Here is a 14,639-nt window from a genome sequence, read left to right as displayed (position 1 = left end):
ATACATTCGGAGGATTTCTCCATTACTTCAAAAATTCATCAGACATGGTTGTTGATGCAGTCTAGTCTTGTGCTCTATTTAGCAAAACAATCACAGGATTTACATTGGCCCACTTTACATCAACGATTACCCTTTTATGTTTTTTTTTTTTGCAAGCATTTTTCCCCACCAAAAATAACGAGGCCAATATGTTCTCGGCAAAATTTAGTAGGACAGAAGTTCATCATATTTGAACAGGGCAAATTTCAGCAACATGAATGTCATGGAAAACATGCTGCACTAAATACACGAGAGTTTGATATTCAAAGCAGCATTTTAAGTGATGTGGGTTTTCAATTCATTTAAAGTAACAGTTTTCAAATCATGACAGCGCTTGCTTGATTTTTCGAATTAAATCCCACTAAATTCTACAGAGAAGAGGCCTCAAGCGAACACTTGCTTGGGAAATGGAAAACCAATTTCTTTTTAAACCTCATGAAACCACACAAAGCAAGAGAAAAAGCCTTCAGTCTGTTTAAAAAAATAATAATCACAAAAATAAATAAAATCAAATACAATTTAGAAAGCACAAAGCACATTCACATTTTTAAGAATGGAGTCTTAATGTTAAACTTTTGACTGCAGATTGCAATAGAAGTAAAACAATTACAGAGTTCTCAAACTTTTTCAGCCCATAGAAACAGTTCTGTTTTTTCTCAATCAAACTCTGTGAAATGTTACAGACGAGAGGAGACACCTCTCAGCCGGTAACGCTTCTAATAAGCAGTACAGTTCAGCTGAGCTCTGGTAAGTAAACCTTGATCAGTCTTGTGTTTCCAATGCAGGGCTTGGGGGTGGGGCTGAAGGCAAAAACTGTTTCAGCTACTGACAGCTGACCCCAACATGTAAGGTTCATTTCCGGCCAGTTCCTGCGACCGAGGTGAGAGGTTAAATCAAGCAAACAATTGTCACTGTACATTGTTTCAGTACAATCTTCTGTTGTTTTCTATCAGCCAATCAGCAGTCAGCATTGTGTATAGCTTCACCCAACTCCACCCCCCTCCCCTCCAATACCCACCCCACCCCCCAACATGGCTTTTCTGGGGTGGTTTGTGTAGCACCCATTACAACACAATAAAAGGCATACTTAGAAGTAACTGAACTGAAATGTACCACAGAAGCTTTCGAAGGCGTGGCCAACACCAGCAGGATTCCCCCTAAAGGATTGTGACACAAATCCAGTCATTGGCACGATGAGGACAATCTCACCAAAATCAATCGCTCCTTTTACACAGCCTGTTCAAGCCAAGTTGGAACCACCTATCGCCGTTGTCATTCTATTGCAAGTCATTCCGTCAATATTCTGACTTGAGACGCCGGAAACCGATGCCTGTGTAAGCGGTGAAATGGTGGGATGAGAATAAACGTGTGAAGTTCCTAACTTCTCCCGTTGCGGCTGTATTGAAAGCACTTTTCTATATCTGAGCTATATCATACATCGCACCAGAGGCATCTTATTGTGTAAACTTGGAACAGTGGGCTCACTGTTTCTTTTCAAAAGCATGTCGGGACTTTCTGCTTAAGCTCGACTATTTTGCGGGATCCAAATTAGATTCTTCTGAGTTGACTGACTCAAAAAAAAAATCCCATAGAACATTTCTGCAATTTATATATCTATTTTTCCATGTACCTATTTTTATATGCCTATCATGACAACATTTCAAAACACATTTTATCGAAAGAAAAGAAGTCTCTTTGCACGAAACAACATTCAAAGTAAAACATGGCACGTAACTTTTTTTTCTCACATCGCCGTCAATGTGTATCGCCTTCGTTTCTTTTTTTCACATTTTCTACTTTGAAATATCAAATCCTGTCAAACATATCATTTGTACATTAAATTCAAAACATATCTGTCAATTCAAACAACAATGTCTGTATTGATGTTGACAGCTATAAATGTGTTCATATATCCTTTGCTCTCTTTTGATTTAGCTTTGTTGTGCAAATTCAGCAGAAACACGAGTGGCACAGCACTAAGGAGAGGAGGCAGTTTGGTGGGGATGGAATGAAATGCGACAATGGACTAAAAGCGGGCTTTTAACACGTAAAAAATAAAACAGTTTGGACTAGAACGACTCCTTAGGTTTGGAGTTTTTAATCAGTGCCAGAAGAAGAGTTTTCCCTTAGCAAAGGTTCTTCCTCCTCTGTGTCCACCCTGACGAGGAGTCACACCGGTTCTGCATGACCTTCCACCGGAAAATGGCAACAGGATAGGAAAATCCCAAATTGGGATCAAGTATCCTGGTTTCTTTTGTCTTACGGTTTAAGCCTGTTGAATTTGCACCTCGGTCATGGTCCTGATTGCGTCTATAGAAGTCAATCACTGTCCTCTGCGAGAATCTGTTCAATTTGGTTGTTCCAGGCTTGGTTTGCAGCTCAGTGAAAAAAAAGAAAAAAGGAATCGATTCATTCCAACCTTCGCTGTCTCTTCATGACCTTTTAAATTCCTGTCATTTGTAGTTCGGATTCCTCATGTCCGGGAGCGCAAATGTATCTTTAGAGGTTTCTTGCCCGGCGATCCAAGCTGAGTGCTCGCTTTAACCCTCAGCTAGCTAATGCCATGGTGTCAATGACCTGCTCCAACTTGCCGCGTAGCCGCTGCCTTCGCGACTGCTCGTCCTTCTGTAACGCTGACAGGATCTGCACCCAAACGATGAAGAGAGACAAAATATAGTTGTCATCATTTGACGTTCGACGGTTTTCTTCCATTCTTATCCAGATATCAGACAAGCGTAGCATTACACTACTCGACACAGTTGGGCCTGTTGAGAGAAAAGGTTACTTTTCTTCCGCACATTTTTCTCACTTTTTCTCCGTTTAACAAAATGCCACCTGCTCAGAAAATATCGAAACTATAACGAATATTCTTAACCGAGGCACAAGCAAAACCATGTGCTAATGCTAATTTTAGGCTGCCTGCTCATGATTACGTTTTGAAAACTGATGTTGTTGAGGCTGTTGAGAGAAAAGGTTACTTTTCTTCCTCACGTTTTTCTCACCCCCTTACTTTTTCTCCATTTAAAAACGCCACCTGCTCAGAAAATATAACGAACATTCTTAACCGTGGCATGAGCAAAGCCATGGGCTAATGCTAATTTTAGGATCCCTGCTAATGATTATGTTTGAAACTGATGTTAACAACTTGCCTGATGAATAAGGGTGATTTGGGGATGCATATGCGTCATTCTGCATCTACATTCATGTCATTATGTGGAACATACTCTTAAAGACATCTCGAGTGGAGATTCAGCTACCTTCGTCGTGATAATAGACTGTAATGAAGGGGAGCACATGGTTTGAATGGAGCCAGCTGCAAGCAGCCAAACATAACTACAGTGATACAGCTTCAATAGAGGGGATGGAGAGGAAGGAAGGAGATTAAGGGGAGGCTGCAACTTCGCATCTTTCATTGCAAAACTGCGATAAAGTGGAGGAAATCAAAGGTTGATGAGAATATATGTAGCTGCCCGTCACGAGGTACAGGAGGCGAGTAAAAGAGTGCTCAAACTGCGGTGACTCACGGCAGACTAAATAACGACACAGAGACAATCAGAAGAGGACATGAGCGATTCAAGCAACAATAATAACAAACAAAAAAAAGACTTCCCATGGAAAACTATTGCTAACCATTGGATAGTGCAAAACAGTACTATCAAATGTAGCCTTGCGTGTGTCTCAATATGACTCGTTTCACCCGATAAATGAGATCTCCGAAGCTCCGCGGGATTAATAAAGTGTTATTTTAACAGGCGTTGCATGGGAATTGTGAGAAAACCGCCAAGACGGTCGCGATGAAGACAGCCCGTGGATTTGAATGGAAATGTCTTCAATTGAAATATAATACAGTGGAAGCTCACCTCGTCTTTGTATTTGATGATGTAAGAGTAGATCTCGTGTAGCGCAGACATGCTGTTGAACTGGCTGAGGTGCAGGCGGGACTGCTCTGCAAGGTAGGCACTCATGTCCTGATCGCTGATGGCTGGCATACGGGAGATATCGGAGTAATACCTGGAGGATGGGATCAGCACAGTCAGGGCCTCATTTTTGTCATCTGCATTTTCATTTTGCTCAAGAGATAACAGAGGAAGAAAAATAAAAGTAACTTTGTCGTGTTTAGGTTGCCGAAGTGCAATTTGATGATTTCAGGGGATATGCAGCAGGTTGCGATCAAGAGAGAAAACCCACAAAGCCAAATTTGCCCCTATAAGTGGGGAAAAAACATTCCCATACATGATTGCATTTTACATAGTACAATTACGCCCAAAGCTATTCACACCCTGGACAAAAGCTGAGTTGATGTTGCAAAGGAAGAAAATAAATTGTGTTCAATTGAATTCAGAGACTCCAGAGATTTAAACTTTGCCGTGGCTTTAGTTTGGATATTCATTCATTTATTTTCCGATCCGCTTGGTCCTCACAAGGGTCGCGGGAGGTGCTGGAGCCTATCCCAGCTGTCTTTGGGTAGTTGGCGGAGGACACCCTGAGCCGGTGGCTGGCCAATCACAGGGCACACACAGACGAACAACTATCCGCGCTCACACTCACACCTAGGGACAATTGAGAGTGTTCAATCCGCCTGCCATGCATGCTTTTGGAATGTGGGAGGAAACCGGAGTACCCGGAGAAAACCCACGCAGGCCCGGGGAGAACATGCAAACTCCACACAGGGAAGCCGGAGCTGGAATTGAACCTGGTACCTCTGCACTGTGAGGTCGACGCGCTAACCACTGGATCACCGAGCCACTCATAGTCAGAATATTTTCTGTTTTATTCTACGGGGTGCATTGTGTTTTGTTTTGTGGGTTTATTTCACAATCACGTCATTTGTGATAAAAAAAACAAAACAAAACAAACAAAACCAAAGCTGCGAGCCAAATTAATGGTAGGCATGTGTTTCTACTACTACCATACTCAAATATCGCTCCTTATAAATTTAGCACACATATTCTATAATCCTTACGAGAAGGCAGTGTAGTAAGATTCTGAAGCTGTGATTTGATGGTAAATTTACAAATACATCCACCCACCCATCCATCCATCCATTTTCCGATCCGCTTATCCTCACAAGGGTCGCGGGGTGTGCTAGAGCCTATCCTAGCTGTCTTCAAGCAGTAGGCGAGGGACACTCTGAAATGGTTGCCAGCCAATCGCAGGGCACACATAGACGAACAATCCGCACTCACACTCACACCTTGAGACAATTTAGAGTGCTCCATTAACCTGCCACGCATGTTTTTGGAATGTGGGAGGAAACCGCAGTACCCGGAGAAAACCCACGCAGGCACGGGGAGAACATGCAAACTCTGTTTGCAGAATCAGAGTTTCCACTATGTATCGCTCAAGGTCTGCTGCATAGCAGGAGAAACAGTTCAACTACAGCCAATTAACTCTCGCCAGCAAGGTCTTACCTCATGTCTGCATGACTTGGCTGTGTGTCTATGCTTTAATGGACTTGTAATTCTGTCATTCACCTCATAACCATGACCAACGATACTGTTAATGCAGTAGCTGGGCACCACCAGCACAGTACTTCACACTGTCTCGCCTGGAGTTAAGGAGGAAGCAGCCTTGAAAAGCTACTTAGAGATTAATAGACTCACCCATGAAAGGCAACTACAGCAAGCATCAGTGGTGCATAACTTATCTGTAGCTGAGTAACATTTCGATGCTGAATAAAAGATGAAGGGGTGAACCAGGGGCTGTTTTCAGTGCGCGGTAAATAATGTCACAGTTGCAACAAATCCTCCAATCACCTGTGTCGTTTTGCATCTCCGCTTGATGAGTAGGATCAAGAAAAAAAAAATCTGAGGGAATTGGCCCTTTGCATATTGTATATTAATGAGCCGGGATGCAAGAAGCTGATTTGAAAAGATGCAAGAAAGCAGAAAATTGTTTTGCGATTTATTCTAGCCGACGTTGTACTCTGACTTCGAGCGACCTGTTTGTACTTCCCCAAACAAACAAGTCCGTCTCTTTGAGGAATATTTTTCTCTCAGCCAACACCTCACATTCAACTTTTCACTCGGGTGGCACATGATTTTATATTGCAGCTTTCATACTCGATTTGACCGAATGAAACTAAAGAGTTACCTTTCTACCCAATTCTTGTAGTTGGGGATGTCTTTAGCGTAGAGGAGCTTGTTGGATGGTGAGTCTTTCCCCAGCTTGTGTTCGGATGTTGAACAGGAGTCCATGAAGGTCTGGGCCACCACAGACAGACAGGCATCCGTGATGCTGTTCTTTTGGATGTCAAATACAAATTGGGGGTTCTTGATCACATTCACCCAAAATCGCAGAGGGAGGCTGCAAGGGAAAAAAAATTGCCAAAGATGATTTTATGATGATTTTCTAACCATTTCATGCACAAATAATGATAACCTACATCAGGATTTATTTTCTCAAATGATTTTATTCGTCTTCCGGCATGAAAAAAAAAATGGCAGTGGATGGCAACACACACAAGGGTTCATTGTCGTGATTGATGCACAACCGTGACATTAAGATAAGTTAATATAAGAGAAAACCACATTTGAATAGCTGTCCACTCTCGTAACCGCTGTCCTCCCAAAGTGTTGAGTGATGTGACTTAGTTGGTGAACATTTATTTTGACACCGTTTTTTTTCATATGCAATACATTTTAATGCAACCATTTATATTGTTTTCTTTTGTCGTCTGTTTAGGCTATGCAAATGTTCTGTGCAGAAATATTACCGTTGCTAACAAGAATATTCAATGCTTTTCACCACTAAAACCAAACACCATTGCGATGGTATCTTAATGTTGGTCATGACGGTGGTACCGTATTTTCTGGACTAAGTTTTTTTTTCAGCGCTTGGCCGGGGGTGCGACTTATGTGTGAAAATTATTCACACGTTATATCATTTCACATGTTACATTCAAATTAAAGCGTAAGAGGGTGCTCTAGGCCTGTGTTGATACTTTCCACATTGGCGGTAACTGATAAAGAAAATTGACGATGACTTCGACGTAAGCAACGAAGAGGAAGCGCCGCATCTTGTACTTCCGGAGTTGGCGGAGTTGTTTCCAAGTGACACAGAGGAACAAGATTTCATAGGATTTAGTGATTAGGCGTGACACCGGTTTTTGGTAGACTTGTTAGCATGATCTTTATGCTACAGTTATATGAATAACTCCTAATATGTTACATGAACATACCATCGCACACTTATTCAGCCTGTTGTTCTCTTTTTTATTTTCGTTTCTAGATGACATGTCTGTACTTCTTGTTAAATTTTATCAAATAAATTTCCCCTCAAAATGTGACCTATACTCCAGTGTGACTTATATGTTTTTTTTTCTTCTTTATTATGCATTTTAAGGCCGGTGCAACTTATACTCAGGAGCGACTTATAGTCCAGAAAATACGGCACTTGGAGAGTTCAGTATATTTTAGGTGGTGCTTGGGGTATGAAAATCGAGAACTACTGAGCTAACTGCCATATCGTGCACTCAATTAATTTTTTAATCACTAGCCTTCGTGAATCAACATTTAATTCCACTCAAATGAGCAAATTCTTAACCATCACATCATCCTCACTTTGATTACCCAAACTGTAGCTCATGAATACAGAGATAACCTGTTGCAGCACCAGTTCAATTAATTATCTTTAAGAAAGAAGTAATAAATATTGCAAGCGCTGAAGTACAAAGCGTCGGTAATATTATCCAGTAAAAAGCAACATTTCTCGCAATTTTCAGTGCTCCTCATATTTATGGTGTAGAACGTTCACAGAAATGGTGTGCTGCTGTTTATACACGACATTCTTTCACTTAAATGCAAAATTGCTGCTGGTTTAGGAATAAGGTAAAAAAATAAATAAATAAAAAAAAGTTTACCAGTTGCTCTTCCAGGTGTGTCGTACATCGTAATCTGTGATGGAGTGTTTGTCTGCCTGTTCATCCAGGAAGTCAAACATGTATTTAATCGCCAGCGGCAAGGCGCTGCCCCTGTGGGCCGTGCTGAAGATGGTCTCAAAAAGGTCATCCACAAACTTCTGTAACGTGCCCTGAATAGGAAAGAAGAGTCAAAACTCCGATCAGCTATGAAAACCGATAATGCATAAAGATGAGATGAGCACCCGTGTCATAAGTTTTACTGCCCATCATGCATGACCAAATCTTCCGTCTCACAACAATCCACCATCTCATGACTTTTTTTTTTTTTTTGGTAGCGGCATTCCAAACACATCTTTTTTGTTTCTTTTTATGAGCGCCACAGCCCAGCTTCGATTTGAACACTAAACCAATAAAGTTGGGCAAAAAGAAATTGGTAAATGATTCTCAGAGAATACGAGAATTTTGGGGACGTGATATAAATGATGTTTTATGGTCCCTGCTGACTTCAGAGACACGTTTCCTCAAGCGTGAACCAACTGAGGCACATCATTCTCCTTTTCAAAAATGGAAGTCATTTGATCAGTAAGCTTTTTAACTGTCTTGGGCTGCATTTACACAGCAGGCTTCCAGTGCCACACGTCCATTTTGGTGCCTGATTTGTTCCCAATCTGTTATGGCAATGAAAGATGAAAAAAACCTCAAAAAAAATGCAAAATTTGATATTCTCAAGCTCATACTGTTTTTTTTGTGGACGACAATGAGATTTGAATAGGACATTTAGCGATGTGATTGATACAGATCAACGAGATACAAACACATTCTTTCCCAAATAGGACTTTTGTGGTAAATCGAAACCACGAGCAAAAAATGAACAAATAAAATAAAACAAAAAGCAGCAGATTATTGTTGAGGTTCACCGTCTTTTGAGGCGACTGAGCGAAGGGCTGGAAATGTTCAGCGGAAACTAAACAGTATGTAATTTAATTTGTTTGCATATTCTTTTTTTTGTGTTTTTCATTTTCTCGGTAAATTTTAAAGACACAATGGTGTATTTTGATCTCTTGAAAGTAGATGTGTAAATTTAGCTTTCCGCTATACTCATATGTGTTGTTTGTTTTGAAAAAGCTTCCTTTTTCCACAGCTGGGCCAAATCCCACAGTCACACTAGAGCATAGGTGTCAAACTACGGTCCTTGAGGGCCGTTTTTTTTGCATGTTCTCCATTTCGCCCTTTTGCAACACGCCTGATTAAAATGATCAGCTCATCAGCAAGCTCCGCACAAGCATGATAACGATCCTGCTCATTTGAATGAGTTGCAACAGGGAGATATGGAAAACGTGCGGCACAGCGGCCCTCGAGGACCGCAGTACCTGAGACTAGAACCACAACAAAATGAGCTTTGCAAAAACTCTCCTCCTCTGTGCCGTCACTTACTTTTGTAGCCAAGAGCCTGGTCAGGTAGATCTCCGACACCATCTTGCTGCCCCGGTCGCCCTCCCTTTGGTCCGAATGATCGTGGTTCTTCACCAGATGCCACAATTTAGTTCCACTCTCCAGGTCAGGGGTGATCATGGGTGTTCGGGATCGAAGACTGTCTGGACTACTTGCTGTTCTCAGCATGCTCTCTAGAGCCGCAAATGCAAGTACAAAGGACACGAGGGAACTTTCATTCATTCCACTTCATTCTTTTACTTTCATATTTATGCGTAAAGGTTTTAAAGAGAATAGATGACTGTTCCCCGATGGGTAGCTTGAACTGCACCCAAAAAAGCAGAATGGTTTAGTTTCCTCTTCTTTTTATAGTACGGCACTCTTCCTTCCTCATTGTCTGTCCTCTGTGTGTGTTTTATTATTCATGGCAAGGGTGTCAAAATTGATTAGCGCTAAGCAAGGAGATGCGTATCTGCGACTGTTCTGTTTCGAAAGATAGCGAAGACGACGGAAATGGAGAGGTGACGTGCACACAGGATGACAATCTGCAGAGGATGCTGCTGTGATCCTGTATCGGAGAAAAAAGGATGGAGACAGATGAATGGGAATGCTGGAGATGAGAAGGAAATGTATGTTGGAGAGGTAAGGGGTGAAAAGGAGAGTAATAGCAGGGCACAGGCTCAAAACGAGATGAATGCTTACTGTGGAGTGCTGTCTGTTGTTCTTTCTGTCAGCAGGGCGCAGAGACTTTACTTCCAAACCCATCACGAGCCACATTCATCCAACGCACCCCCAGAACATAAAGCAAACTCCGCGCCCTCCTACATCATCACCATTAAATAGAAAATACTTAAGACATGGGCACATGATTACGCCTGCCAGTGAGGATGCATTTTCAGCAGTGGTTTATTATATTATTGAAATTGTGACTCACTGCGAACTCTGGGATACTTTGTTGTGAAATATATGCATGATAAAGAAGTCCAAATAGTAGGACGTATTAATCTTGACTATTTGCATGAATGCTTCATAATTCTACTATGGAGGTCATTCTGCTGAGTTGCCGTGTAGACGGGGGGAAAACAGTCTCGTTCTTATTCACATATCATCATTGACCTCGCCTTTAATGAGATAAAATATGAAATTATGAAAATTTTTCGCACACCGTTCTTGTCCGTTAAGATGATTTCAGCCGAAAGTGGAGCTCTCAATCCTGATATCACGACTGTCTGCAGACTGGTTGGGCGAACTCCCGCGCACCCTCGAGGACACTGCCAAGTAGTGATGGAGAAGTGAAGCTTCATGAAGCACTTAGTTTTTGACTCCACTAGATCAGAGGTCCCCAACCCCCGGGCTGCGGACTGGTACTGTTCCGTGGGTCATTTGGTACCGGGCCGCACAGAAAGAATAAATAACTTACGATACTTACGTTTTATTCATTTCGGAATCTGTTTTATTTTGAAAATTTACCGGACTCTCTGTTACATCCGTCTACAGTATGAAGAGACGGTCACGTGAAATGAAACCCAGGAGCTAGCAAAATGAGCAAAAAAAACAAACGTCTTTGGAAAGTTTCTTTAGGAAGGGGAAAAGGCCCGGCCAGGAGACAGAAAAGGAGCCTACGACTTTCAAGACAAAGAAGGCTAATGGACAGTATCAGGAGTCCTACTCAAGATACGGATTTATCTCAACGGGAGATTCCCACGCACCAAGCCCACTCTGCATAATCTGCAGCGATGGTTCTGGATAGTTTTCATGCACTTTGTATTTGTGGTGTATCTTATTTGAAGGCATGTTTAACCGTTACCATAGCGACCAGAGAGTGTTGCGGACAGATAGGGCGTTCCTCGTGCTATAATTCTTGTTTATTATGACCTGTATGTTTAAAAAAATACCACAGTTTTCATGCAGGTCATATCATATTATTTTGTTGTATTTATCCGCCAAACCTTAAAGGCCGGTTTCTGAAATATTGTCTGACATTAAAAAGGTTGGGGACTGCTGCTCTAGATGGCACTTTTGGTTTCAAGATACAGTGGAATTTGAATACATTTCCAATGCACAAACCTTTATATTTAGACCAAGAGCACCATCTAGAAGAGTCAAAAATGATCACAAGTGCTTCATGAAGCTTCATTTTCACATCACAAGTGAATAGACCTTACCAGGGAGGATGAGGAGTGTGATCCCTCTGTAGCTGGAACACAATCTCCGGTTCCGCTTCTTAAAAAGAGGGACTCCACCCCAGTTGGCCAATCCACAGGCACTGTCGATGAGGCGTGGTGTGTCAACTAGGACAGCCTCACAACATCCAAAGCCTTGAGAATCTCTGGGCGGATCTCATTCACCCCCCCCCCCCCCCCCCCGGGCTTTAGCAAGTTTAAACTCAAAAGCAAAACATTTTGAAGTTTTAAAAGTTAAAACAGTGGCAGGCAGCCACCATCTTACAGAACATTAGTGGTTGTCTGCCGTTTTACTTTCCTGTTCAATAGATGACATTTTCAAATAAGGATTTTGCAGTATTTTTCCTTTCCAGAAAAGTGCACAAGATACGAATTGATTTGGAAATCTTCGACGTCCACACGAATAACGGTTCGGTATTTTGTGTGCTAGTTTAAACTCTAATAGCTACTGTACTTCGACCATGCTTTCAGTTTTGCCAGACAGTAACTATCTATCCCTTTATCTGTTCTTTAAATCGTTTCATTTTTTTCCACCGTATTGATGTGGAGTTTCTGTCCGTCATTGGCTGTCACTCATCCTCACTTGCTTTCATTTCTTTGTCAGCTAGGTATTGAGGTGTCTTCTTTTATACCTCTCATTTACAGACTGCTTGGAAATAGCCGTTAAACAGCCTTGGCCTGAGGTGATGGCGCTGGATAAAAAAAAGGATTGCCATTGACTGAGAGGAAAAAGAAGAATGGGGGCTATGATTGCAGCCATCATAAACAGAGGCAGCCGAGGAGAGAGATGGGCTGGAGTGAGAGATGGCGATCAAGTCAATAAGAAGGCGACTACCGTATCTGCTGAGGCTCTTGGTGAAGGTCGATGAGTTGGAGATGTTATAGGCTGAGTTCTGCTTTGGCACCAGTGCGATCACTGAGCCATCTGTAACCTACACATTAAATGGAAGCACCAAAACGTTATCACTCCTCAGGGCAAACCTGGATTGATGCGTTTTTTTTGTTTTGTTTTTGGCCCACATTTATGCTTGTGTACCTGATAGTGAGCCAGAGTGTTGAGTCTTTTCCAGTCATTGTCTATTTTTGTTGTGACGTCTTCATCCTGCAGAATAATTCGGGCAATTCGACCTTGGCGCCATTCTTCAGATGGAGGGGATAAATGATTTTTTTTTTTGGAACCGAAATGGAAGAAAGTATCGGAGTTAGGACAACGTTTCGACGTTGAGTTTTGTGACAAAGACCTTTAAATCTAAATATTGGATGTCTACCTTCATTATGTACACAAGTATGAGGGCTTGGGGGTCTTGCAGGGCAATTACAGGATGTGTCGGATGCATGTCAAAGCCGATTATGTCATTATGGAGGTTGCGACAATTTAAAGGGGCCTGTGCATTCAGCATGTAATAAATAACTACGAAATTTGGCATCAAAGCTGGGAAAGTGCATTAACATTTGAGGTATATACAAAAAACATTTTTAAAAAGCATGCAATACTAAGCTGTAATGTACATCATAAGCTTTTTATATTGGTTCTGAGAGTTGCAATCTTTCAATTATTATATGATTCTATCCAAAGGGAAAAAAAAGAGTGTCCCTGTAAGTAAACATGATCAGCAGATTTTGGCCAAGCTATGATATTAGATAAGAGAGGAAACAATTTTCTTGCTTGGATTTCAGACCTTTACAACCATGCAGCCTCACCTTTGGGATCTTTTGGAGGAAAAACAACGAGCAGTGCACATCTCGTGTAATTACTGGGTGCATCATTTGCTCTTGTGTCCTTACCCAAGTCCATATCGGAAGCCTTGGTTCTAAGAGAGTAGGGGCTGCCCTTGTAGACGGCATCGAGCAGCTTCTCTTTGACCTGAGTGACGGTGTCACAGTTGAGACACTTAACGGTCACCTCTGAGGCATTTTCGTTCTCTGGGTTCACACAGTGCAACGTCTGACAGATAAAACAAAGGAGGGTGGAAACAGTCACATGGACGTATTTAAAAAAAACAACAACAACTTCAAAATCATGTGGATGTTCGCTCGATTGGAGGGGGCGGGGGACAGATAAGAGTTATGGTTGTTAAGGCGACAGTAGATCACCTCATTTCGCATTTTAATAACATCGGTGGTCCAGCAAGGACATCTCACATGTTTGGAAACTGTTTGGAGTTCATGAGAATTAAAAAAAATGTCATCATCAAATTAACCAAATGCATTTTAAGTTGGTTTATCCGTCCATCCATTTTCAACACCGCTTATCCAGGAACGGCACGTTAAGTTTACTGACCAGCGTTTTGTAGTCAATCTGTTGCCTGATGAGCTTGTCCTCGCTAAGAGAATAACGAGCCTCTCCCGTGATGGCGTCTATCGGCCCTTTCTCCATCTGTTGCTTGATGGCACAGTGAAGCATGAAAAGAGGCTCGCCCGCACACTCCTGGTCAAGGGGAGCACACAGATAAAGAGAGTACTTCATATAGAGCAGTAGTCACCAAACTACGGCCCGTGGGCCAGATCTGTCTCGCCTCCACATTTGGTCCGGCCCCCCTGAACAATACCAGTGTATTTTGATTTATTTTTAATCTATGTGTATTTGTATAATATAATAAAATGTTCCTTAAACACATATAACGTGACATTTGTTCCATCCTTCTGTTGTCTGAACACTTATCTGGCAACCCCAGAAAAAAAATCCTAAACCCGCCCCACTCAAGAAGACGGAATCATGCCGAAAAGATTAGGTCAGAGAAAAATTGATTCATGATATTCAACCCAAAGTGGAAAAAAAAATGCATCAAAATATGAAACAAATACAGTACATGTTACAATTAGATCATTGCACAATCAATGAGAGTTGTGCATAATGTAAAAAACAAAGAATAGAGTCAAAAATAAAAATGACGGTCATTTAACTTTTACTGCGTCTTCATCGTTTTTTGCCCTCTTTAGTTCATGTTCTCTCTCGGAACTGGTTTTTGTCTGGCGTTTTGTAAAGAACCGATTCCAGGGACGTTCGCTTTGGTCGGCTTTTAACAGTCCTCCGAAAATGTCCAAGGCAAACATAAGCAGAGGGAGCGATCTCTCGACTGGTAAACACTTTCTCTGGGTGATTCACATTCACGTAAAACTTAATT

The 14,639-nt window shown here is 41.8% G+C and overlaps 1 protein-coding gene across 2 annotated transcripts in view; it reads right to left on the bottom strand.

Moving 5' to 3' along the window:
- Window positions 1–1,045: 1,045 nt before the first annotated feature.
- Window positions 1,046–14,639, bottom strand: part of LOC147210234 (plexin-A1-like) — a 198,101-nt gene continuing 184,507 nt past the window's right edge. For both annotated transcript variants that reach the window (XM_086107232.1, XM_086107240.1), the window contains exons 25-33: window positions 13,796–13,942; window positions 13,300–13,459; window positions 12,551–12,654; window positions 12,350–12,446; window positions 9,335–9,525; window positions 7,901–8,070; window positions 6,133–6,345; window positions 3,900–4,050; window positions 1,046–2,682 (exon numbers count right to left, since the gene is read on the bottom strand). In XM_086107232.1, the coding sequence (XP_085963358.1) occupies window positions 2,587–2,682; window positions 3,900–4,050; window positions 6,133–6,345; window positions 7,901–8,070; window positions 9,335–9,525; window positions 12,350–12,446; window positions 12,551–12,654; window positions 13,300–13,459; window positions 13,796–13,942 (1,329 nt within the window). In that variant the 3' untranslated portion in view covers window positions 1,046–2,586. The remainder of the gene's footprint in view (window positions 2,683–3,899; window positions 4,051–6,132; window positions 6,346–7,900; window positions 8,071–9,334; window positions 9,526–12,349; window positions 12,447–12,550; window positions 12,655–13,299; window positions 13,460–13,795; window positions 13,943–14,639) is intronic.

This window comes from Hippocampus guttulatus, chromosome 1, assembly GCF_054856545.1.
Source record: "Hippocampus guttulatus isolate MCC_2025c chromosome 1, RoL_Hgut_1.0, whole genome shotgun sequence".
Classification (NCBI taxonomy): domain Eukaryota; kingdom Metazoa; phylum Chordata; class Actinopteri; order Syngnathiformes; family Syngnathidae; genus Hippocampus; species Hippocampus guttulatus.
The sequence above is the reverse complement of the archived record's forward strand: the minus strand, read 5'-3'. Positions and strand labels throughout refer to the sequence as shown.